The sequence below is a fragment of the Actinia tenebrosa genome, unplaced genomic scaffold (genome assembly GCF_029948245.1).
Source record: "Actinia tenebrosa isolate PJP-AT-01 unplaced genomic scaffold, QUT_ActTen_1.0 PGA_scaffold13__45_contigs__length_12533684, whole genome shotgun sequence".
NCBI classification, from domain to species: Eukaryota; Metazoa; Cnidaria; class Anthozoa; order Actiniaria; family Actiniidae; genus Actinia; species Actinia tenebrosa.
The window spans coordinates 2990419-3015265 of record NW_028292573.1 but is presented as its reverse complement, the minus strand read 5'-3'; the positions used below and the strand labels follow the sequence as shown (position 1 = coordinate 3015265).

At 37.6% G+C, this 24847-nt stretch overlaps 3 protein-coding genes across 5 annotated transcripts; 2 read left to right on the top strand and 1 right to left on the bottom strand.

Moving 5' to 3' along the window:
- The first annotated feature begins 2908 nt into the window (after nt 1–2908).
- LOC116300830 (roundabout homolog 1) lies at nt 2909–14135 on the top strand. 3 transcript variants are annotated; one of them, XM_031709786.2, is made up of 13 exons: nt 2909–3310; nt 5398–5446; nt 6234–6269; nt 6681–6881; nt 6979–7053; nt 7559–7744; nt 8422–8577; nt 9103–9366; nt 10069–10335; nt 10999–11271; nt 11570–11836; nt 12219–12334; nt 12771–14135. In XM_031709786.2, exons 1-13 carry the CDS (start codon nt 2936–2938, stop codon nt 13128–13130), a joined length of 2625 nt encoding a protein of 874 aa, XP_031565646.2. In that variant the 5' UTR covers nt 2909–2935; the 3' UTR covers nt 13131–14135. The 3 variants fall into 3 exon arrangements, with proteins under 3 accessions (XP_031565646.2, XP_031565647.2, XP_088885042.1); XM_031709787.2 differs by lacking the exon at nt 12219–12334 and having other exon boundaries at nt 12771–12933; XM_089028916.1 differs by lacking the exon at nt 5398–5446 and having other exon boundaries at nt 3130–3310.
- A 154-nt stretch (nt 14136–14289) lies between these two features.
- Nucleotides 14290–22358, top strand: LOC116300831 (uncharacterized). The gene is made up of 6 exons (XM_031709789.2): nt 14290–14967; nt 16851–16959; nt 17152–17223; nt 17761–18078; nt 19095–19400; nt 21147–22358. Exons 2-6 carry the CDS (start codon nt 16863–16865, stop codon nt 21830–21832), a joined length of 1479 nt encoding a protein of 492 aa, XP_031565649.1. The 5' UTR covers nt 14290–14967; nt 16851–16862; the 3' UTR covers nt 21833–22358.
- LOC116300833 (uncharacterized) lies at nt 19705–20693 on the bottom strand. Its single transcript, XM_031709791.2, has one exon. The coding sequence runs from the start codon at nt 20684–20686 to the stop codon at nt 19901–19903; it is 786 nt and encodes a 261-aa protein (XP_031565651.1). The 5' UTR covers nt 20687–20693; the 3' UTR covers nt 19705–19900.
- Nucleotides 22359–24847: the final 2489 nt, after the last annotated feature.

Genomic DNA, 24847 nt, shown 5'->3' with positions numbered 1-24847 from the left:
ACCGAGTGACCGAGTGACCGAGTGACCGAGTGACCGAGTGACCGAGTGCAGGCCCGAGGGATGTATAGGCTTATTGCCGACGTTCGAGGTAATTAAGTATTTTATTTATCAATTGAGAAGGTTTTCTATCAGATGTTGCTTATTATAAATGCGAACGGTCTATATATAGTTATTAACCGGGTTAATTGACCTCGCATTTATAATGAGGGTTATAACAAAAATAAAGCCTTGTGAATAACAAAGAAAACCGTGTCAATTGAGAAATAAGCCAACTTACTAACCGACCAACCACCATATACAAACCAACATTCCTAGCTTTAAAAAACAATCAACCCAAGCCAAACCAAATCATGAACTAAGTACCAATCGACCGACCCAAAAAAAAAAACAACAACCGACAAACATTAACGATTTTTGGGCAAAAAGAGGGGGGTAGGGGGGAATAGTTTACAAATTGGCAACAGCTATTCAGCTTGCTTTTATTCCATAATTTCTGACTCGCATATATTTTTGGTTGCGATATTTTTTTATTTTGAGATATCAACGAGTGTACTGCCTTGTCCAGTCCCTGTCAGAATCAAGGAACATGCATAAATAACGAGGGAAGCTACCGCTGCCAATGCAAACCTGGATGGGAAGGAGCGAAATGCGAAAAAGGTGACTAAACCGAGAAGAAATTTTAGAAGAGTTTAATATAAATTGCTAATATTGCCTTGAAGCTGGGTGTCATTATATTTCTTTATTATGGGGATGTGAAAGTAGAGAATGTCCTTGTCAATTGTTGGTTTTTGTGAATCAATTTTTTTCTCGATCTTTCAGCTGCTCTGGAAATTTTCGTCCTGTCACAAGGGGTCGAAGACGTCTCCAGCGAAAATGGAAAGTGTATCATTAAAGTTAATGATGTGGATTACTGTCCTAATGTAAGTAGACTTAAAATACCGCTGTACATGTGTGCCTTAATTACATTCTCCTCAAAAACCCATCATGCAAACATATTTTCTAAATTTGAGAGAAATTCTCAAGAGAAATTGAGAATGGAAAAATGTCGATGGAAAAGAGACTTGAAAGAAAAAATCCGTTCACTCCCTTTTGGATACTCTTTCAGTGACATATTGATACAATTTTCGACCGAGGAAGTTATAGCAGAAAAGCATAGAATGGCCATTAAAAAAAAAATTGGTGTTATTAGCGTGAAAATATGAACAAGTACCAAGCTTACAGTAATTTTGAGTGTCAGTACAGTAACTTTCTGTCTGTCTTTTCTAGACGAGAGGTCACAACGTCGTTGTCCTGAACAAGTTTGGTGTTTATCAGGAGAAAAGGGCATTTGACACGCATGATGATAGGAATGCAGGTGTAGACATGAGAAATTACTTGAACAACCTTCCAAATGAACGCATTGTGCTTATCGCAATAGCAGACACCGGTTCAACTTACGTTAGCTACGCAGCAGCAGCATTAAGATCGGTTGGTGCTGTTAACCCAACTGCCGTGGACTATCGAGGGTCATGGCTTCTGGTAGGATACAAAGGAGGTTCGCCATCTTGGATCACCGAGAAGACGGCAGACAAAGGCAAAGGACCAAGCCAAGCTAAAGTTATAATACCGATACCCTGAGTAGTATACTGTCAATTGACTGCACCGTTATCTAGTCTAGCTGATTTTTTTTGAAACCAAGCCTGTATGACAAAACTTGTTAGCATTGAGCCCTTGGATTTCTGCAATGCGGCGTCGCGCAAAAATATAGACAGAAGAGGCAACGTTAAGTTGTGCATCAGCTAGGCAGTAGCGTTCGAGCCAGACGAGACGATCATGGGATATGCCCAAGTGCATATATAGTTTCATCTAAAAATGTTGTTTTCGCTTTGATTAGGTTTAGAGCAAATGTTTTAATGTAAAATGCTAACGAAAATATACTGACATATAAAGTATAAAATCGAAAATAGCTGACAGAATTTAAAACACATTGCATTGGATAAAGACAACTACCTCATTAAAGAATCTGTGCACCAGAATGAATCTCCCAAAGTGCACGAGTTGTTTTGACGATTATTGGCGAGAACGTAATCAAATTATGACAATCTTTGGCACGAAAGGGTGTGCTGACCTCTAGCTTAAATTGAAAAATATTATTTGTATGTATATTGTGACACGCGCAGTGTGTGATGGTATAGCTCACGATCCTATATCGGTATTGAGCAAAATTTCATATATAGGAAGTATTCCTTGGCCATAAGGGCTAGGTAACACGAAAGAGATGGCAGGAGATCAATTATGGAAGATAAATCATGCCACGCAAAGCTTTTGTAAATGTATGTACTCATCTTTCTCCTTGAGATAATTATGTGCTTTTCAAAACAAAACAAAAAATAAATGATAATGATAATGTCATTGATGATGATAATGATGATGATGATGATGACCATGATGATGATAAAGTAAGTTTTCTCTAGCATGAGGTATGAATAAAGTTATACACTTATATATAAGCTAATCAGAACGCACGATTTTGCAATATTACATTAGTCTATTTGTACTCATGTGTATTAAACCCTAAGGCTCCTTGTAATTGATAATTGTCATTCTAACTTGTGATGGGTGTCACTGCAAGGGTTCAATGGAGAATGAATAAATTATCAATACACTATACTTTGTGTCACTATATTTTTTTCTTACAAATTGCAGCATTTCGCAAAGGAGTGGAGTGGAGTGGAGTGGAGTGGAGTGGAGTGGAGTGGAGTGGAGTGGAGTGGAGTGGAGTGGAGTGGAGTGGAGTGGAGTGGAGTGGAGTGGAGTGGATTTTTCCTTCCGGGCGCACCACTCCAAATGCTGTTTTAACAAGAAGTGTCGCGATATTTGATTCTAAAAGGTCAACTCAAAAGTTCAAAATTTCTGGTGTCGAATAACACAGGGAGCACGTCAAAACTATCACAAAATGGACGCAACGCCAAACCGAAGGAATTCTCTCTTTAAATTATTTCACGTTTTTCACGTGTGTTTATCTATTGGTCTTGTGATCATGTTTGTTCGAAATCAAATGATGTACGAAGCCAGGTTTAAGAAACTCGAAGACGATTTGGAATCAATGACTCAGATATCCACGACTACAGATACGGAAAAGCAATGGGCAGAAAGCATCAAGACCAGACCCACGATGAATGAGAAGAAAGTTGTTAAAAGAAGTGTAAATAATCAAACGAGTAAGACGGCGAAACAAACAAACAATCAAAACGTTCTGGATTTTAAAAACAGCACAAAAAATTTTGAAGATGTAACGACATGCTTGGACTTGCTGAACAACTTCCTCAAGGTAAGTATCGAGTATTACTGACCTTTGACCTCGATCTCAAACGAAAAGAAATAGAAATAGAAATGTTAATCATGTTTTTTTATTTAAAAAAAACATGAACTAAACGCGTGACACAGCATTAACGCGTGATAAATTTTATTTTAAACGCCGTTTCTAAGCAGTGGCTTTGGGCTCCCTGTTCCCCCATACTCATTAATATGTATGGCAAGTTCCCCAGCAAACCGGAAACGACGTCTATTGCTTACTATCAATCACGTGACTTTTTGGAGTTGACTGGGGGCAAACAAGCGGTTGACTGGGGGGCAACTAGCGGATGTTAAGTCAAATAATATCAAAATAAGTCCTCAAACTATTGTATTTGACTATTTTCACGACATCAAACCAGAAAACAAGAGATCAAAACAACCTCCAGGATTCTACAAGCCATCAAAAAAGAGCTATTACCGGAAGTGACGTCTATTGATAGCAACCTATTGATAGGAACCAAAAGATAACTATGGCTATGAAGCCCACAGCAATAACACTCTTCTCAATAAACAATGTTTAGTTCGGGATGATATATTAAAATTTTTTCTTCAAACTTTATTTTTTATTGATGGTTTTCACATCCGTCATGTTGGATGAATTAAACAAAAGTTTCGTCAATAGTCTCTTTTGTTATATCATCCAGCATGGCGTGTCTTCTGTTATTTCATTCTCTTGAAAATGATTGCAACACAGCAGCAATACCAAATAAGTTTTTTTCCTATTTTTAGTTACTTGGGATCCTAAAAATATACAACATTGAAGCCTAGTAAAATTGCGGGCAACTGAGAAAAGTAGAACAGTTGGAACTATTTTGAACCGAATTAGAATTTACTATGTTTATATTAGAAGCATTTTAAATTAGACTAAAAGGATTCAAGCTAGTTCTTAATACGGTACTCACGCAAGTAAGCTTTTGGACACTTGGCTTGTCTTGCTCTTCAAAAAAAAAAAACATTTAATGTATTCAGCACTAGTAAGACCAGAAGATCTTTTCCTACCTTGATATGAAGACCAAAATAAGCCATCCTTCTCCTTAAGCGCGCTTTTCCAAGATATAATAGAGAATCTAAAACGAAAAGGAAACTTGTTTGGCTTCTTTGCTATGAACAGGTAGTGATTGCTTGATCTCCCGACTCAAATGCTAATTCGTGTTCAGCCAAGAAAGTACTCTGCTTTTCTCGCTAGGCTGAATTCTTAAAACAGTTTTTTGTAACTTACCTAATCTCTAAATCAGTCTTCTGCTGTTTGTGCTGATTCAATGAACAGCTTGGATTTTTACTCCCAACTGATCCTTCCACGCCGACAACCTTGTTCTATCCAATCAAATGCTTGACTTAACACAATATTCAAGTTTGTAAATCAAGTTTAAATGCGTGGAATTTTGCTTTCACAACTTTTCTTGGGTCTTTTGTCTTTTATGTATTGTCCCGTGTTTTGAATACACGCGAAAAGACATTTCAAAACTTCGTCATTGTTTTACGACTTTAGCCTTTAGATTCTGCAAGCCGTTATCAAAGACTAAGCTAGGCCTCGCCCATAAAAAATGACTCTTGGAATACTTGTACATCTAAAACACAGACCCGAATGTTTTTTTCGCGGAATGCGCAATATAACTTTTCGGCACAGTAGGCGTAATGTTTTTCAATATCAGACCACGCGTCGTTGCTTTTATAAACCGGTTGAGTTACATTTTTTGCTGGTTTTCACAGCCACCATGTGGGATAAATTTAACAAAGACATCTCATTAGTCTCTTGTGTTGTATCATCCAACTTGGCTGTCGAGTCTTCTGTTTATTTTGTTTTCTTTGGAATGAATACAGTTGATATCAAAGCTTTTTATGCCCTAATTTCGCTTTTTTCGAAAACTGTCAAAAAAATTGTAAAAATATTACTCTCTTTTAAGTCACAGGATAATAAGCTGGGTAGCCTGGGAAGCCTGTGGTGGGAAGCCTGTGAGGCAAGCAGATGACTCAAAAAATAGGGTCCTCATCCCCGTCCATCCGTTCCCCCGCGACAATGAAGCACTGAAGTTATCTTATGTGATTTAACTTATGTTTTAGAAGAACAAATGGTCTGGTAGAGGCCCTAATAAATGTCAGATATTACGTGGTAGGTTATCGTTTCCTTAATGTTATTGAATATTTTGAAGTGCATATATACACACACACACACAAAAAAAAGTTAAAAATCTGTAGTTTATTGGCATGAATAAGAATATCACAGTTAAATTTGTTTCAAAAACGTATTTCTCTAGAAATTCATAAAAATTAGCACAAGTTGTGACGTCATTTTGTTTACAAGTCTTCAGATTTAGTTGCGAATACACGAAATATGTTTGAGTGTAGAATCTTGTACACTAAGTACACTTTTGAGTTTCCCAAAACGTAAAGAGTACGACGTAAGCTATCAAATAAAGCTGAATATTATATGCCTTTTGTTGTTATTTTATACGAATTACAATTTATATTTAGTGCATACATTACTACCGAATCTAGAGTACGTGTCAACAAAATGACGTCACAAATATCTCAAGCAATAAGCTTTTGAAACAAATTTCATTACAATATATTTATTATTACTAGAAAACTATAAATTCTAAACGTTGAAATGTTTTTGTGTCATATACACTTAATTTAAACATTATTTTACGTATCAAGTGTATCATTAGGAAAAAATACATGTTGGTAGCATGTTGGACCCCTCTGGATACCAGTTTCTTTGCTGAATGTGTTACACGAGGCTTTGGGATGAAGTTGCTCTACTCTATTGTGTGAAAAAAGTCTTTACTTTTACCGTTCACTGAGATTCAGAAGACGTTTCGTTGGCCATTCCATGTATTCTTAAGAACTTGATGCATATGACATATAATGGTACTCATAACCTTTTTTTATTATAGGTCCACCAGGCAAACCCGGAAGACGAGGGCGTAGAGGCAAGTACAAGCAATAAGGTCTTACGTATAAGCTATTCTGTTTTGAATCCTTTAAGAATACTCCAGTTTCTGTTGCTCATGTTTAGCGTCTATTTTGTGCAGCTATGTTGTGTTTCAGCGTAGGTCCGTGGAATTTCAAAGTGTTTGTATTGTTAAAGTTGTGCATTCTTTACTTTACCGTTGGTATTTGCGAGTAATTAGACACTGATTCAAGGCTAACCCTGTGTAAATGAGTCTGTAATCAAGGAACACAGCGGTTTTGGAACTAGAACTGGTCTATTGGGACATCGGGAGCCCTACGTATGGAGCAGGAATGAACGTAGGTAGACTTCATTGTGAAGAGGACCACTCTTCCTTAGCTCTTTTCTCCTTTACTATGGATGGATCGATAGTATTGTTCCGCTATAACAGGTCCCAAAGGACAAGCTGGTTACAAGGGAAGCATTGGAAAACATGGCCCTCCTGGACCCCGTGGTGAAAAGGGCTTCTGTGGAAATGTTACTGTGATTGGTCTGAAAGGAGATATGGGACCTAAGGGCACTAAAGGGGACAAAGGGAACACTGGAATAAAGGGACAAAAAGGAGCCCAAGGACCTAAAGGAGATTTTGGAGGTATGTGCTCTCTCTTTTGCCTTGAAATAGTTTCCAAATGATTTTATAAACCAAAGCCTAAAAACTGTTTTTTTGGGGGTCGTTATCTATACGACAGGTCAAAAAGGAGAACAAGGCGAACGAGGGGTGAAAGGAAAAGTTGGACCAAGAGGATGTCCTGGTGACTCTTTTGGTAATGTCTATTTACATATGACTGCCATGATCAACATGTATGTTGCCATGTATCTATTACAACTTGTATTCCTTGAGGTCCTGCAAACACACATAGTACTCTGTCATATCTTACTTACGCTCATATTTGATTGGTACAAATCGAGACCATGAAAGTGTTCCATTCTTTTTGGTTTGCTCTCGATCCCAGAACACTTTCACTCCTACTGCGCATGAACGAAATAATGGTACGGAATGCTATCATTTCCTAATGCGGTCAATCTGGTTCCCATGAAGTACTGATTCTTACTGCGCATAAGCAAAGAAATAACTAGGCTCCTGGTTATTTCTTGGGGCATGCCCATGGAAAAATAATGGCTCTGGGAAAGAGAATGGTTGAGAGTGTATTCAGCAACGATTTTTAAAAACATGAGATTGTTGGGTGAGGATTTGGACGATCTTACAGTCCACCCATTTTGAATGAATTTTCTTTTTATAACTTTTCCACGCTGTTTTGTTGTTTTCAGCTCCGCCTTCTTTCGTTTCAACTCCTCGATATCTTGCGTTTAGAGAGAGAGATTCAGCTCTACTGGTGTGTAACGCAACAGCGAATCCATATTCTCGTATCACGTGGTATCGTGACAAAGTAACGATACCTATTCAAGACAGCTCAGATAATCATTATGAAGTGAAAGAGGTTATTTTTCAGTCAGGTAACGGAATATCGACATATGAAAATGAACCTTGTTAGTTGCTATTTTGTTGGCTTTGTTGACAGGGCAGAAAAACGACAAGCCCGCTACTTTCACGATTTTTTATTTAAAACATGTTTAAGCGTTTCATTTGTGTCACTGCTGCTCGAAACTTGTGACGAAATTTTGTCGCATTATTAGAGTAAATCCTAGTGTTCACGAAAATGTCAGTTTTTCTGTATCAAAATATCCCCTCTCCCAAAGTACACGTCTATATATCTCAAATACGCATTCAATGAATTTTGGTCGCATTTGATATTTTGCTATTTGTCCCCAAAAGAACGTGTTTACAAAATATTGAGCTTAAATACTTAAAGCTGTCCTTATGACGAAAGGCCAAAAACCGTTTTTTCTGCCCTGTCGGTTGCTTGTTGCATATTGCATGTTACTTACGTATGCAAATCTTGAATGAAATGTATTATACTCATAGATAATGACAGTTTGGAACAATCCCATGTTGCGACAACTTTCACCGATTGCCTTCACATTTTCCATAGTGCATTTTCGCTTGGTATGCATAAAGAACAGCTCGTTAATAAGCGCAACCCAAAAAATGCTATGCGAAGGGATTTGAGCTCCAGCCTCTTGATACAAAGTTTGACTATTGCACATCTTGGTTGTGATTTCCTTCCTCACAGGATCGAACGAATCTTCTTGTCCAGTAAATCCTCATCCAGTGACAGAAAGCTCTTTGGTCATCAAAAGGTCACGTTCGAGTGATACTGGAAACTACATATGCGAAGCACGAAACATCATGGGTGTCTTAAGATACAAGATACGACTTCTGGTTCAAGGTATACTCGCGAAAGTATTCGTAGAGAAATACTTCTTGGGTACATGTGAGGTCACAGTCACCATGCTGGAGGACTTATATAACCAAAAGGTTCATTTTCTTTTTTGAAATATCAACCAACATGGCGGCCATGCCTTTTATTATTATATTATTTTCATAAAAGGAATGCACGCCACAAATTCGATCTATTGACAAGAATGCTTTTGCATGACATTTTTTGCAGATGTCTTATTTCTCCAAGGAAAACATGTCTGTAACAGGTTATCTGGCTGGCTTTGACACAAAACGAAAACCAAGAAAAACATCAATTTTTAATGACTATTGATGGTTTTCACGGCGGCCATGTTGGAGGAACATAACAAAAGAATATCCTCCAACATGGCCGCCGTGTCTTTTGTTACTTAATTCTGTTGGGAATGGTTGAAAACCATCAATACAGCCTCAATACCAGGCCCTCTTTCTTACCCTGTCAAGTGAAATAAAAATAGCCTGGGCACAAGTCTGAATGTGTTGTTCTTTTCTTTAGTGTATGTCAAATTCACTTCTGTTCCATCAAACATCACGGTCACAGAGAACCAGGATGTACAGCTTAGATGCCGCGCCTCTGGGGTGCCTAGTCCTATGATCACGTGGTACAGGAGGGATGGTAGTGTAATGCCTAGTAGGTATAGAATTATCCAAGGGGACTTGCACATCACTAAGATAACCAAGGAACAAGAAGGGTCGTATGTATGTGTTGCGTCTAATGTTCTAGGAGCAAGTTCAACTGAGACTACTGTTACAGTTAACGGTAAGTTCTTATTTCACATTTCCTTCTCTCTCCTCTCTTCTCTCTCATCATATACTCAGCGAAAAAGTCCATACCACTATTGTTATCTCAATTAGAAAAGGGGAGTAAAGAGGAGAAAAGGGGAGAAAAGGGGATGGGGCAAAAAAGGAAGAGACATCTGTTTGCAATTTTTGCACTTTAAAATGAAGTGTAGCTCCTAAAGTGTTTACAACACAGTACAGAACATAAGAAGCCGACATATTAATTTTGCGTGAGCTTGCGCGTCGTCTCTGTCCTCTGATAACAGGATGGCCAGCAGCCAATCTATGCGCGCGTTATATAGAGGTTTTGCATCATCACACCCATAATGCAGCTTGGGCTGCCTGTGGCTAGATGGCAAAACAATAGAACCTCTTTGCTCTCGGGAATTGAATTCTTTCTCTCGTCAAACGAGTATATTGTTCCTGCCATCTAACATGGCTGCTTTCACGTGATGGTGCAAGACCTCTATTTCAATTTTTTTAAAAATCCTTATGATATGACAAATGTAATTAATGACAAATTAAATGATTTAACAAGTTCAACGAAGACGGCGGCTACGGACGACCAGCGACTTAAAGTACGATTATGAAATAAAATTTAAATTAAAAACATAAATACATTAATTTTCCAAATTAAAAGGGTGCCACATCATTCAAGTTTTTAATTCAACTTGTTTTGCAGTGTTTCCCGTAATAACGTATTTCCAAGATCATCAATTGACGATTAACGAGACCCAGACCCTTACTCTACCCTGCAATGCCACAGGGTATCCGATACCTAATATTACATGGAATAAAACAAATGGATCTTTTCCTAGAGAGAGATATAAGTTTGACTCACAGATGCTGAATATATCCAATGTACAGTATGAAGATAGTGGAGAATACGTATGTAAAGCCAGCAACACAGTAGGAACAGCGTCAAAAAGAGCAATAGTCGTCGTTCAAGGTAATAAAAAATATTATATCCCGTTTTAGTCGAAGACCAAAAAATCATTAAAGGTATTTCAATATACCCCAAAGACGAATTACAATAATCGCGCAGCATGGTGTGATTTGCTGTCTAACTACATTTCCGCAGTGATGGTAAACAAAAAATCTCAATGCGCAATGCCTTTCCATTTCAAACTATGTGTCACTCTCTTGAGAATAAGATTATTTGTTTGAAATGTATTAGTGGTGTAGCGGTTGATCGCTCGTAGACTTTGATCTTTTGGTATGGGATCTGGGTTTGATTCCTTAATTATACAATTGTTTCAGTTTTTTTGTTTGATTGCGCGAATTTACGATCGCGACGGTTGCCTCCATTAGCGCGTAGCAATGAAAAAAGTACTATGGTTTTGGGCTTGGGCGTAATGTTTTCCCATTTTTAGACAACGTATATCATTCTCTAGAGTATCATTTTTTTGTTTAACGGTTGCGCACGAAAAAACACCTGAATATGAATACAACTCAAACAAAGAATCTTATAATTCTTGAGAGAATAGCACATGATCTGAAATGGGAAAACTGTTATGCTAAAGCTGAATAATATGATATATAATAAATAATATTTCGCCATGTACTATAGGAAAATAGCAAAAACTTAAAAAAACTATGTTTTTATTTTCAGTCGGGCCTAAAATCCGAAGAAAACCAAATGATTTAGAGAATGGCTATCGAGGAACAGAAAAGGTGCTTCATTTTGAAGTGTTTGCATTCCCAGAAGCGAATATAACATGGAAGAGACTTGATAATATAAAAATGAACAAGCGTTTTCGACAAGAAGCCGCGAACCTTGTTATAGATGGAGTAGAGTACATAGACGGTGGATTTTACAAGGCAACGGCAAGAAACATCCTTGGAAAAGTTACGGTTACAACGTTTTTGGTTGTCAAGGACCCAGGTAACGCAATATCGTCGACTCTTGTGCGTTCTCTTTTCTTTCCTTTCCATTCCATCATTTCCATACTTTTCTTTTGATTTCCTTTTTATGTTTGCCTTTCCATTTCCATTTCTTTTCCTGATTCTTTTCTTTATTTTTCTCTTTTGCTTCCTTTTCTTTTTGCTCCTTGTAATTGTAAATTAAATTTCATTCCTTTCTTAATTCTCTTCCTTTCATATAATTGCGTTTCCCTTTTGCTTTGTTTTATTTTGCTTGTGCTTTACCTTGCTTTTCTCTCCTTTTCTCTCATTTCTTGCAGTCTCGCCATGGATAACATCATCCGGCGGATCCTCCAAGATCACTTTAGATGAGCGATCTAGCTTTTCTAGAACATGTTCTGCCAAGGGAACACCAGCGCCAAAACTCATTTGGAAATTCAAAAACAAGGCTATAAACTCGGTACTTCGACACACTAATGGCAGCTTGACGCTGAGGATCGCCAATTTAGCAAGCGAGCATACTGGAAGATATATATGTGAGGCTAGCAATGAATTTGGTTCAGCAAGGGAACACCTTGATCTGACGGGTAATATTCATATAAACCTCTTGGGTGTAATATTTCACACCACGTGTCGTTTTCTTGAGAATAAGATTCTTTGTTTGAGTTGTATCCATATTCATGTTTTTTTTCATGTGCAACCGTTAAGCATAGAAATAATACTACAGAGAATGACACGTAGTCTGAAACGAGGAAACCATATCCAAGCCAGGCTTGGAATTTAGTTAATTGAACTTTCTACTTCCCTCACAAAAGACTTTTGTTAATAACTAGCTTACCAACTTTAGTTTATAACATTGAAGCTATCCTAAACTTGACTGAACAATTGCAATTATTCCAGAGGAATATATAGCATTACATCAGGGCTGAAGAAATCAGTGCTAATGTCTTATCACGTCTTTTCTTTTAGTTCAGGTTTATGTAAAAGTGTTCGTTCAGTCAGAAGGCTGTGATGATAACCCCGGCAAACGAGTTGCATGTGGGACGTGTATGATTAAAGTAAACAATGTGGAATACTGTCCTAATGTAAGTCTGTCGTCAACAAACCAAATCATTAACCAAGAGCTAGAATGACCAAAACTACTAAGAAAACTACACATACGCATGCGAAAAAAACAGTACAAAAACAAACAAACAAACAAACAAACAAACAAACAAACAAACGAATACAAATAGAAAACGAATGAGCTCTCATTCAAAAACATTGAATAAATTTACTATAATAATTAATAATTACTATAATAAATTTGACTATGAGGAGTAAGGCTTAATAATTCTTGACAAGTCGTTAGCAAGTCATTATAGCAATGACTAATCATAATTTTGAGAAGTTTAAAAAAAGGCATAATGTCCATCTATATGCCCCTAGAACCGCCACTCGGTATAGAACGAGGGAGTAGAAACTCACAACATACACATGGAAAACATTGCCTTATACTTCTTGTTGTTATATCTTCCTCAGGGGAGAGGTCATAACATAGTTGTCTTGAACAAATATGGTATTTATCAGAAGAAGAGTGTATTTGACACGCACGACGATCCAAGTGCAGGAAGGAATATGAAGGCATTCCTGGATCAACTGCCTAGAGAGAGTATTGTCATCATCGCTGTGCAAGACAGCACTAATAGTCGTTATGTAAATACTGCAGCACCAGCTCTACGATCCGTTGGTGCCGTAAATCCCACTGCAGTTTCGATGCGAAGCACTTGGCTTCTGGTAGGGTACAAAGGAGGTTCGCCATCTTGGATCACCGAGAAGAGAGCAGACAGATACAAAGGACCTAGCCAAGCTACGGTCAGAATACCAGTGCTTGTAACTTAACCAATATCCGCGCGTGTGGCTGATTTGCGACTGATCGAATTAAGATAGAGGACGTCTTAATTGTAATAAGCCAATGTATCACAGGCTGCAAGACGTTGCAGAGGGGCGTTTGGCAATCACTGCAGCACATGATTATGTAATGTTAAGACTATGATTATGCCTAAAAGATAGGTAAACAAGTGCATGGGCTGTATGAGCGGATCCTGGGGCTGGTGACTAATCACGCCCCTTGGCCCTTTTTGCCCTTTAATTTACAAAAATAATGTTTTGCTAACTGAAAATATTTATCGGGATAGATAAGAAGATAGAAAGATAGTTCAGAAGACAACCAAATTAAAACTGGTTCTCTCACACTCTGCGTTTTCACGTTTTCACAAATTGTTTCGGTTGTTTCAACCAGTTATTTTTTACAGAATGGTGAGGCTAGCTACATCTGAATACTAGACTCTTTGCCAAAAACTGAAACGGGTTAAAATTAAAAACTTAACGAGCACTAACAAGAACACCTTTGATTTAGTAACCCTAGAAAGATTCAATATGTCAGGTGCTATATCGACCGAAAACTGTTCTAAGTTGAACATTGACAAACTTACGGACGTTTGTATGTGCCGGTTATAACGTATTCGCGGGGTGTATTCATAAGACTACTAAAGGTGCTATTTCCTAGCCTGTGCTGGTAGACTACAAACACTAAAAGTGTGCAACACTTTGCTCTATTTAGTAGTAAATAGTGCTAATTAAACAATAGAAAATAATAGGATTATAGGAGTATTTAGTGGTATTTATTTTACACACTTATAGTGTTTGTACTCTATTGGTTTTCCACTTACGTAGTTTGATTATAATTTTAACTCAATCGAATGTGCGGCCGCCATTTTGGCAAAGGGTCTATATATTTCAAAATAAAAATAACTTACAGATTGGAAAACATAGTGGTTCGATTTAATTATTAGCAACTGATTCCCACTGCTCGCAATAAAGATATCATTTTGTGCTGTTTCTATCGACGAGTATAACACTAATCGTAATAATGTTGTTCTTGCTGTAAGCGGTTTTGAGAAAACCCACCATTTTCACGCAATTTTCATTCGGCCATAGCCAAATATGATATAAGAGAGCAACAAACTACGGCCAATATAAAGTAGGACAAGGGAGGAAAACCAGAGAAGAGACCAGAAAATTCCCCGCGGCAAATAAGATCAGAGACCGGCTAACATCAACAAAATTTGATCTTCTCACTATTAACAGCACTGGACAAATTTCTTCATTTCATTCACTGTTTTTAGCACTGTGTTAGTGAGAACAGTTGACTGTTGTTACCGTCCTGTGCTTCGAGGGTTTTTCTCCAGCCTCTCCAATTTTCCTACCTTCGTACGAACCAACTTCTAAATTGAAATGTGTTTTTTGAACTTTCCCTGGATCGAAGGATTGTTCGGTTGGGATTATTCTGTGCCAGAATGAATCGACAAGCGAAGGAAAATAAGGTAGCTAACGCAAATAAAAAAATCACTCCTTCAACTACACTAGATACAGGTGGTATCGGTGACCAACCAGCCGATTCACTTGTCTTAGCTTTATTATTAATTCATCACGAACCCAATGTTCTTATGCTACAAACATGTAGCCAGCAAACGTACGGATCAATGACAACAAAATTCTACCCCCTACAGATACATACAAAAGCAGCAAACAAGGTTTAATCAAGCTACGTAGTGGCAGCAAATTGGCGTAGAAAGTTGCATTGTTTTCTGTTTGGAACGCTGAACTACCCAGTTCTATCTAGACAAAATAAACTCTGCCACAATATTCCGATTTGAGGACACCAATCTTCGTATACGTAAGTATACACTCTTTGCACCTTTAGAACAGCTAGCCATGTTATTACAGCTATAGTTTACTTCGAGACTTTTGCACCTTCAATGTGATGCTTTGTTCAATACCACTAAAGAGTTTAATACTTTCTATTTTTACTGTCTCCCAGAAATGTGTGAAATTAATGTAGAAGTAACAACACTTACAACACTTATTCTATTATTATGGTTGGTGTTATTGTTTTTTTTGGGCTGATAAACGTGATAGACCAAACAACCTTCTTTCGTTAATTTTCAATTAATAACTCCCTAATTTGCACAATAACCCTAGGTTTATTCTTCGGTTTAAATTTCCATTTTGTAATGTAGGGCATGCCCCAACGAAATTCATGAAAAAAATAAATAACTGTACGATAATGATCGATCATATCTAGTTTTGATTACGGCCAAAAATATTTATGGAGCGCGCGTGTTTTGCACCAGTTATATGCGCCGCTTCTCACCACTATGAAGGTGGGCTCGACCGTCGTCTAATCCCCTGTCATATATGACTTAAATTGCAGTTTGTTCTCGACTGCTGTGCGCTGTGAGGTCCTTTCTCAGGTTTTCCCGTTTTTTCCCCTTTGAAAAAATCAACATTCCAAATTCGATTATGGAGCAAGGGATCGATTATGTCGCAAGACAATGATTTATTTCTACCGAACTGGAAACTTTGGAAAGTAAGGAATTCATCCAAAATTACCGCATTTTAACGCTCAATTCAAATTCTTGTTTTTTAAGTCAACTGCACCTCTTTATTTGACCTGGAAAAGCAGTATATCTTCGTATATTTTAAACATTAAATGATGAATACAACTGATTGGGTCTAAACTGTCAGGAATCAAAAACAACCCTATTAGCTTCGGCTATTCATTTCTTTCCACGGCAGTTTGCTCGAGGAACGCCCACAGTCTAACGGGCAATAGAATTCTATAGGAAAAACACTTGAAATGACGAAGACACCACCTGCGTGGTAGTCTGTCATTGTCTTTCTTGCTTCCAGACTTCACTTTTGACTTCACTTTTCTTTACAATTTCAGTAATTTTAGCAAGTCTACACTTACAGCAAAATAACTTTAGGCTGTAGTCTTTAAACGGATCGGGCTTGAATCAAATAGAGGGGTTGGTGCATGCGAAAATCATATCTAAACCTCATATGCATAGCACTTTCTACGCCCCTCTGTTGTACCAGTTGAATCCAAGGCACTCTTGACACAGCCCAGTGAATATTCATTGTAATTAAAGCGCCATGCCCTATACCCTTTAAGTGCCATTACCTCAGGCACGCTTATGGATCCATTAGACCTTGCTAGGGCGTAATTAAACTATATTAATTGACACTAAACCTGCTTTCGTTGTCAACCGAACAAAACCCACTTATTTTTCGGCGCTTTCCTTCGTTAATTCCTCAATTCTAACAACACCTAGCTTTACGATCGTTTTTGCTGTCATATTTTCGCATCGACCAATCAGCGCACAGAAAAAATAAAATATCATTAAATGAAAATAATGGTGTCTTCGTTCCAACAAATACTTTCAGAAAATATTTTTTAAAATCTTGGGTTACATTGTTAGCTTATGATCAGTGTGGTTACCTCCTACAGAAATTTAATACATCATATACACCTATTTCAAAAAACGTTGTCGGTTGAAGATTTGAGATGGGCGATTCGAGACAAAACACAAATTTTGTGCTTTTATGTGTTCTGGCTTAAATACAAAAGCAAACTCGTTGTTCGGCTGTGAACAAATCAATTTTTTGCAGCGTGAATTACTCGGTTTTATGAAATAGGTACATATTATACACTTGTGTAGATTAAGATTATTGAAAGAAGAACTATATCTTGTATTTTATTAAATTTTTTTATAGATTACAACCAAAATGGCCGATATTCGCTTAAACATTTGTCCGGCAAAGTTCCAGAGTATCTCATTCTTGGTTGTCATGGTGATAGCCTGGAGTTTTTATCCTTGTGAAGGTTAGAAAACCATTTTTTCATTATTGTTTGTCTAGCTCATTGTGAAGGTCTTTGGACAGGTCTAGAGGCAGCAGAGGAAACGCGCATGGGGAATCAATCAATCAATAAGTCAATATAACTTTATCTTAACTGTCTAATCTTTTATCTGAACCTGTCTGATTTGGAACTTGCTGGCTTTGCCTTATTTTCCAGTCATTTCCAGACCAGAACCAGGAAACACATGGTACAACATTGGACCACGGAATAACGAAAGTGTCAATACAGGTAATAACTTAATGGCAGCCACTTGTACTTACATAAGGCGGTATCTAAGAAGTGTTACGTAATGTCCCATTCCTATAATCAGGGTGTTTTCTGATGAACACCTTAAAGGGCAGATTCGATCCTGGATGCTTTAAACAGGTGATTGCATGGTTATTCAGTATGTAATAGTCTGAATGTAGCTCAATGAATTCCGCGATCATCTTTATAGAGGCTTTGCACCATCACGTGATGGCAGCCATGACAGGAGGCATAATAATAGAGTCGTGCTCCCCTGGGAAACTGAATCCTTTCTCATGTAAATCAGATTAGACCAGTTTCAATTGTTCCTGCCTCCTGTCATGGCTGCCTATACACCTATTAAGTAGATGACGTCATAAGGGACTTGTCATTATTCATCGCCAGGGAGGAAGGGTTGGAGGACTTAGGACGGGATAACATGATATTTAGACAGCTGGAAGGAAATACACTCCTCCTGCATTCATTGTTCTACCTTGATGGTTACAAACAAGTCTATTTATGTTAATTATTTAATTTTAGTTGTGGTTATTGCTAATATCACCCCACCAACGAATGCACCTACTCAACCACAACAGCCAACCACCCCAGCAGTCAATCCAATCCAGCCAAGTAATCCGGTCAAACCTGTTCAACCAGCACAGGTGACAAAACCAGTTACACAACCTCAAGGAGTTTCGGGTGAGACGACTACACCGGTCCAACCAGGGGGGCCAAAAACACCTTCAAGTAATGGTAATGTAACAAGTACGAGTACGTCTACCACCTCTGCACCACCCACCGCTACTTCTAGTAAAAATACTACTACCGCACAAAGAAAAGAGAATTTGAGTATGTCTGGTCAGTATCATACAGTAAAAAAATAGATTCATAGACCCTTTGTGACGTCAAAGCAGCTCAATTTGGAGTACAAGAAAAAAGAATTTCAATCTCCTGAGAATCGGGAACCTATTTTTGTCTTCCAAATTGAGCTGCATTACGACCTGCTGCAAGAGGTCTATAGACCCTTTTAGCTTGGGCTGTCTTTCCATTTCAGATCACGTTTCATTCCCTTGAGAATAATATTCTTTGTTCAAGTTGTATCGATATTTCTTTGTCTTATCATCATTCACAACCGTTAAAACAAAAGATGGTATATACTCTAGCAAATGGACACGTTGTGTATATTGAGAAATAAAGTTTATTATAACGTTACACCCGAGCTGAAAGGGTCTATAGACCTCTCTTGCAGGAGGTCAGAATACAGCTCAAATTGGAGGACAAAAATAGGTTCCCAATTCTCGGGAGATTTTCCCAATTCTCGTGACTCAAAATATAACAATGAAGCAGCGGCTAACGAGGAATGCTTTGCTATCGTCAACCAATATGGTGGCTATGACGTAACATGCACCCCAAGAATTAAAAAAAGGTTGCAATTCAACATATAAAAATATCACCAAAAAGGCTCGTATTTAATAAAAAAAGCTCAAAAGTCCTCTTGAACTGTTTTCCCTTTTTTGATCATGCGAATTTTTAAAAATATAATTACATTGATCGAGTTTTGCTATTACTAGTCCACAATTATCTATCATGCTCTTTTCTTCCTATCTTTTTACTCAAATTGTTTAAATATCTACGTAATTAGGCTTATTTCTTAGGCTTTTTATTAATTAGGCTTATTTACACTTTTCTGTTAGCCATTCGAAATAAATTGAATTGAATTGAATATGTTTACTACTATTTTTGGTTGTTACTACTGAAGTTGCTTCATGCTATGGTGTGTTCTTGTCATATCATCGTACAATACCTAAAGATAACAAAATGATCTCTTGCTGTCTTTGTTGCAAATATTAATATTTGTCATTCTTATTTTTTAGACATTAGGTCCGTCGGCTGCTTTCGGGATTCTTACGTGGAGCCCCGACCCCTCCCGAAACTGATCGCAGACTTCCGAGACGACAGCAAAAATCCCATGGTTAGAGAGAACTTTAACGACACAATCTTTGCTTGTGCAAAAAAAGCTGCCGAAATGAAATTTGGATTTTTCGGAATACAGTCGAATGGCGAATGCTGGAGTGGAGAGGACTCCGAGAGAACCTACGCAAGAGATGGGCCCTCGACTGACTGCCATCATGGAGTAGGCAAGTCAGGCGCAAACTATGTCTACAGATTCGTTGGCAAACGTAAGTTGTGTACCATATAACTAATGGGGGTAGGGGTGGTACAATTTCATTACGTGAGAGGTGGCGGTAATTATAAGCAAACCACTGGTCTAGCAGATTTTCTACATTTGTTTTTGTGGTGGTTCATGGTATTAATATATGGCAGAGGTAGAGAGACAAAACGTTTTTAAAAACAATTTCTATGAATTCTATCCCTCCCCCACCCCCCCCCCCCCCCCCTCTTTACGAGTAAGAAAACTACGCCTACACACCCTCTCTATAAAAAAAGTTAAAAAATAATAAAAAGACCGAGATATAAAAGTGAAGATATAAAGGTCTGTAAAGTGTACTGATGATTTTCAACCTTACTTTTAAGTACATTTATATATTATATGACTTTTAAGTTAGTTGAAAGTAACTTCCAAAAACTCTTGCTGACCAAACCACAGGTAGCCCAAAATATTTTCAAAACAACCTGCAGATGGCTGCAGATGTATGTCCGGTAGCGTCGTCACGCTCAGCTAAATATTTTTATAAAGACTGTCAAATATAATACTGCCTATTCTGTCGTAGCCAAGATCATTAAAATGAACTTCGTCGCTCCAATACGGCTTATCAGTTCTCATTTCTTTCTCTATGTCAACATAAAACGTTTCCCCCGTTCTACTCGTTGAATACAGGCGGAGTTCTTTGTTTATGTAGTGACGAGCGTCTGTGTAAGACTTACATTTAGAAGTTCTTTCGCATTGTCTTGGAGGAATAGAGACAGCTATGGTTCTGGCAAGAAAAGTATGACTTAAATCATGTAACTCAAGCAATTCTTCCAAGACGGCTGTTACATTAGGAGCTTTGGTTGGTTGCTGTAGGAAAAAATTCAAGTCATTCGTACCTCCGAGAATTACGACCCAGTCATACGTAACATTACCATTCATCAAGCCATAGAGTCTTTGTTTCATTCCTCCAAGCACTCTTTCTCCAGGAACACCCTCAGTTTGAATTCGAACCGATAATTTACTTCGTATTTTCCTTGATAAATGCTTGTCGAAGAGTTTCTTAAGAGTATTTGAGTAGGGATAAATATGAGACGGGTCCATGTCTCCTCTCTTCTTCATCCCAGCTGTCAGAGAATCGCCGAAGCAAAGAATTCTAAGCTTCGGCGAAATTGGTACATGTTTTGCGGAATTTTTCGACTGTAAAACATTGTATTTCCACGACGGCCATGAGTAGTAATGAATAATATACAAAATGACTAATATTACAAGTAGACATACTGATAGTCGAGTGTATGATGAGGTGAATATGGACATACCGTATCGATAGTTCGTTGGTCGCTTCTACAAGGCCAAGTACCGGTCAAAACAAATCACTGGTCTTACTAAGACACTGTAGAAAGAAGCTGGAATCTTCTTGGCTTGGCTATTTTTGAGTAAGGTCACTTGAATCACCATACAAACACAGGATTTAAAATATTTATATGAAACTCGTATACGTGTACAGCATGATTTCTATAAGGCGTTACTTGACACACAGGAAGCCCAACTCATCGAGATTTTTGTGAGCGAAAAATAAATAAATAAAACAAAATATGAATAGATAAATTAAATTGAACTAAAAGAATAAGTAAAAAATTACGAAAACAAAAACAATTAAAAAAAATAAAAAAAAAGGATCATAAATTTGAATTCTTGGATTTTTTAATTTCAATGATGCCCGTAATAGTGTCCAAAAAAATAACAATCTTTCCCGCATCATCTTTTCCCCTCGTAGATCCCAAGCCCTGCAAAGACTGTGGTTCCACGCGTACGATGTGTTTTCCCGCCAATGCACGACTTCAGCTTCAGAACGGCTTCCCTACACCAATGGAGGACATCAGTGTCGGTGACAGAATCCAAACGATCGATATCTTGACCAATCAGATCATATTTACCGAGGTTATAACATTCCTTCATAAGGATGAAAAAAGTGATGGATTTTACCACGTGCTTGAGCTGGAAGACGGAAAACAAATTGCCTTGTCTGGCCGTCATTTGATTTATGCTGCTAAAACTAACCAATCAGATGCCATATCAGTTGTCTATGCTGACGATGTCACCTCTGGTGATTTTGTTCGAGTATCTGGCCAGGAAAATTCCATTAGAAGAGTGTTAGGGGTATCTACACTGAAAACCAAAGGCATGTATGCACCCATGACCCGACATGGGACAATGCTTGTAGATGGTGTACTCGTATCATGCTATGCGCATTGGCAATCTCATGACATTGCTCATAATGTTATGGCACCTCTAAGGATCTGGCATGATATTACATCCATGCTAGGAAACATCTTATCAGGTACTGGGAAGGACATATCTACAGGGAACGGTTTGTCTGATGGTATTCACTGGTATGCTTCTTTTCTTATGAATCTAAGTCAATCGTTGCCTGCTTCGTTTGCTAAATATATAGGACAGTAGTTGCATTGTCTTTAAGTGGACATTATACTTTAGCTAGCATTCAAAGATGGCATTTCTAGAACATTTAACCTGCGTTAAATATTATACAATTGGTCCAGAGGTTGACAATTTCTATTGCATGCATTTTTTTCTTTACTTAACGCAGCTGCGTGCCTAGGCGCCTGCAATGATAGATCATGAGTTTATATCTATACAGCGAGTAGATTGGTCGGTGAACGGCGTTCCCAAAGGCGGATCCAGGGAGGATCTGAGTTAAATGGCTAGCGCTCGTTTGAAAACTATCAAGAGAGATATAAACAGTCAGGAAGCTATAAAAATGGCTTTTATGTACACACCCCTTTCAAATATCACCCTGGATCCGTCATTTGTTAACTTATTTTGAAGGCCCTAGCTGTGAGCCAGTCTTCTAGTGTAACTCAGTGATATCTTATCGAAACATGCTGAAGACAGTTTTTGTACATAGTATATCACTGAAGGTTATAAATTATATACAAATAAGAAATAAAAACGGATAATAAAAAGCGAACAGTGCAATGGATATCAATAAATGTTTCTGATTCCCCCCCACCCCACCCACCCCCCATGGTCGTTAGTTACATTTCTTTACCTTTAAAACACGAGAAACCTAAAAACGTTTTCTCGTAATGTTGGAATGGAGTCTTTGAATTGCGACTGCTAAAGGACACAAAGGTAAAGGATATTTTATTTGAGCAGTGAAATCCAAGGTTCCTTTTCATGATTTCTACTGATATATACTTCGTAACTAACCAGTAATCCACAAATAAGTCCCACACTTGAGAGCAACAGTGGGACGGCATACGTACGCCATCATGTAGTCATATAAAGGTATGTATGTATGGCATCAGTAATATAAAGGTATGCATGTATGGCATCAGTAATATAAAGGTATGCATGTATGGCATCAGTCATATAAAGGTATGTATCTATGGCATCAGTCATATAAAGGTATGTATGTATGGCATCAAACGTATAAAGGTATGCATGTATGGCATCAGTCATATAAAGGTATGTATGTATGGCATCAGTCATATAAAGGTATACATGTATGGCATCAGTCATATAAAGGTATGTATCTATGGCATCAGTCATATAAAGGTATGTATGTATGGCATCAGTCATATAAAGGTATACATGTATGGCATCAGTCATGTAAAGGTATGTATGTATGGCATCAGTCATATAAAGGTATGTATGTATGGCATCAGTCATGTAAAGGTATGCATGTATGGCATCAGCATTATAAAGATATGCATGTATGGCATCAGTAATATAAAGGTATGCATGTATGGCATCAGTAATATGTATGTATGGCATCAGTAATATAAAGGTATGCATGTATGGCATCAGTAATAATATATAAATTTAGGCACGGCCTAAAAGCGGAGATCCTCATGGGCACAAGGAGCCCAATTTAGATGAAACTGAAATTTTCAATTATTATTTTTTTATTCGAGATGAAGATAATGTCCCCCAAAATGAAAACCATGAAGTGAAAAAATCAAATTGAAATGCGCTACATCATTTCCTTTGCACGAGTTTTTGTTTTCGACCTTACTACTCTCCCGCTTAGGAATTTTGTCACATGTAGGCACAACAACCCACCATTAAAAAAATATTATTAAAATAAGAGACCATTTATTATGCCAGGGAGTGGGCTGGTAAGAATAAGGAGGGGTCACCATAAACTCAAGACTCTCAAGTGGTGGGTCACTGGTGGGAAAATATGGAAGCAAATGTGAGGGGTCATCTACTTTTTGTCTTTTTTGTTGTGAGCATCGATGATCATACTAAATCAGTTTTACAGTTCGGTAAATGTCACCAAGTCATAAGCTACCAAATACAAGTTCAATCCTAGTAATTAGCAAGTATAGTCGTATTTCTTTTTTTTTTAAATGTTGCTGTCATGAAATAATGTTGATGAAAACAGTGTATTTTAGATAATATTTAGCCTTTTGTTTTCTAATAACTCTCAAATGATAGATGAGCACGCAATCAAACACACCTCGCCTTTGTAGCAATTCAGTTGAAGTACCATTTAAGTGCAAAATATTAACTGACATTTGCGCACAGATTTCTTTTGATATGAAGAACCCTTAATAAATAAAAATATATGAAAACAATTACAGCAAGAGAAAAGAAAAAGGTTGCCAAAAAACGAATGCTATAAGCTCAACCCTGCCGCAAGCTTGCCAGAAGTTTGTGGCACACCAATGTCAGCCTAATTTAATTTGCCATGCAAATTAGGTGTGGCACCAAATAGCTATTAGAACCTTGTACCTATTTCTCTGATATGCTGCATGTGTCACACCTCTGGCACACACTGCCACAAGGCTACCAGAGCACTGTCTATCAACATGATAGATTATCATGAAATATATCAGGTGCATTTTAGGCATTTTCTAGCTAAAATATGTGGCAATGTAGACTGAAAAAAGTAGGTTCCTAATCCATCTCTTGTTCTTCTAAAGCAAACTTCAGTGTAGTTGTGTGACAAAATAAAGTCATATCATAGATCCTACCTCCATGGTCACTCTTATAAAATAGGTGATTTCCGAGATGTGTGAGTGCTTTCATAAATATCGCAAGCACAGACATGAAAATGAGGCATTTTTAGGCAATGTTCATAAGAAACTTTTGGAAACGATTGCAATGTATATGATGCGTAAAGAAAACAACTGAGAGAAATCAAATAGAAAGACAAAGGTTTAAGTGCTTAACTTGTTGTCTTTACACATCATATACATTGTAATCACTACACTATACATATTCATATATATATATTTGCTATATAACTAGTTAGCTTTGTGATCTATATTATCTACTACTGATGATAGCAGCTGGACTGCTGAAACATGTCATTAAATCTTTTTTAATAAGAATTCTATACTAGATCTATTGTTGTTTCTTTTTATATTTAATGAAAACCAACATAATATAAATGTTTGAAAAGTCGGCCAAAATGCATTTACAATCATTAAGGGAAGCCATTCAAAT

Excerpts from the sequence above, each read along its gene's own strand:
- LOC116300830 (XM_031709786.2), top strand. The coding sequence starts at position 2,936 with ATGGACGCAACGCCAAACCGAAGGAATTCTCTCTTTAAATTATTTCAC. Across the intron at positions 8,578-9,102 it reads GATACGACTTCTGGTTCAAG|TGTATGTCAAATTCACTTCT; the intron begins GTATACTCGCGA and ends TCTTTTCTTTAG. Across the intron at positions 11,837-12,218 it reads GGAACACCTTGATCTGACGG|TTCAGGTTTATGTAAAAGTG; the intron begins GTAATATTCATA and ends CTTTTCTTTTAG.
- LOC116300831 (XM_031709789.2), top strand. The coding sequence starts at position 16,863 with ATGGCCGATATTCGCTTAAACATTTGTCCGGCAAAGTTCCAGAGTATC. Across the intron at positions 17,224-17,760 it reads TAACGAAAGTGTCAATACAG|TTGTGGTTATTGCTAATATC; the intron begins GTAATAACTTAA and ends ATTTAATTTTAG. Across the intron at positions 19,401-21,146 it reads CTACAGATTCGTTGGCAAAC|ATCCCAAGCCCTGCAAAGAC; the intron begins GTAAGTTGTGTA and ends TTCCCCTCGTAG.
- LOC116300833 (XM_031709791.2), bottom strand. The coding sequence starts at position 20,686 with ATGTCCATATTCACCTCATCATACACTCGACTATCAGTATGTCTACTT.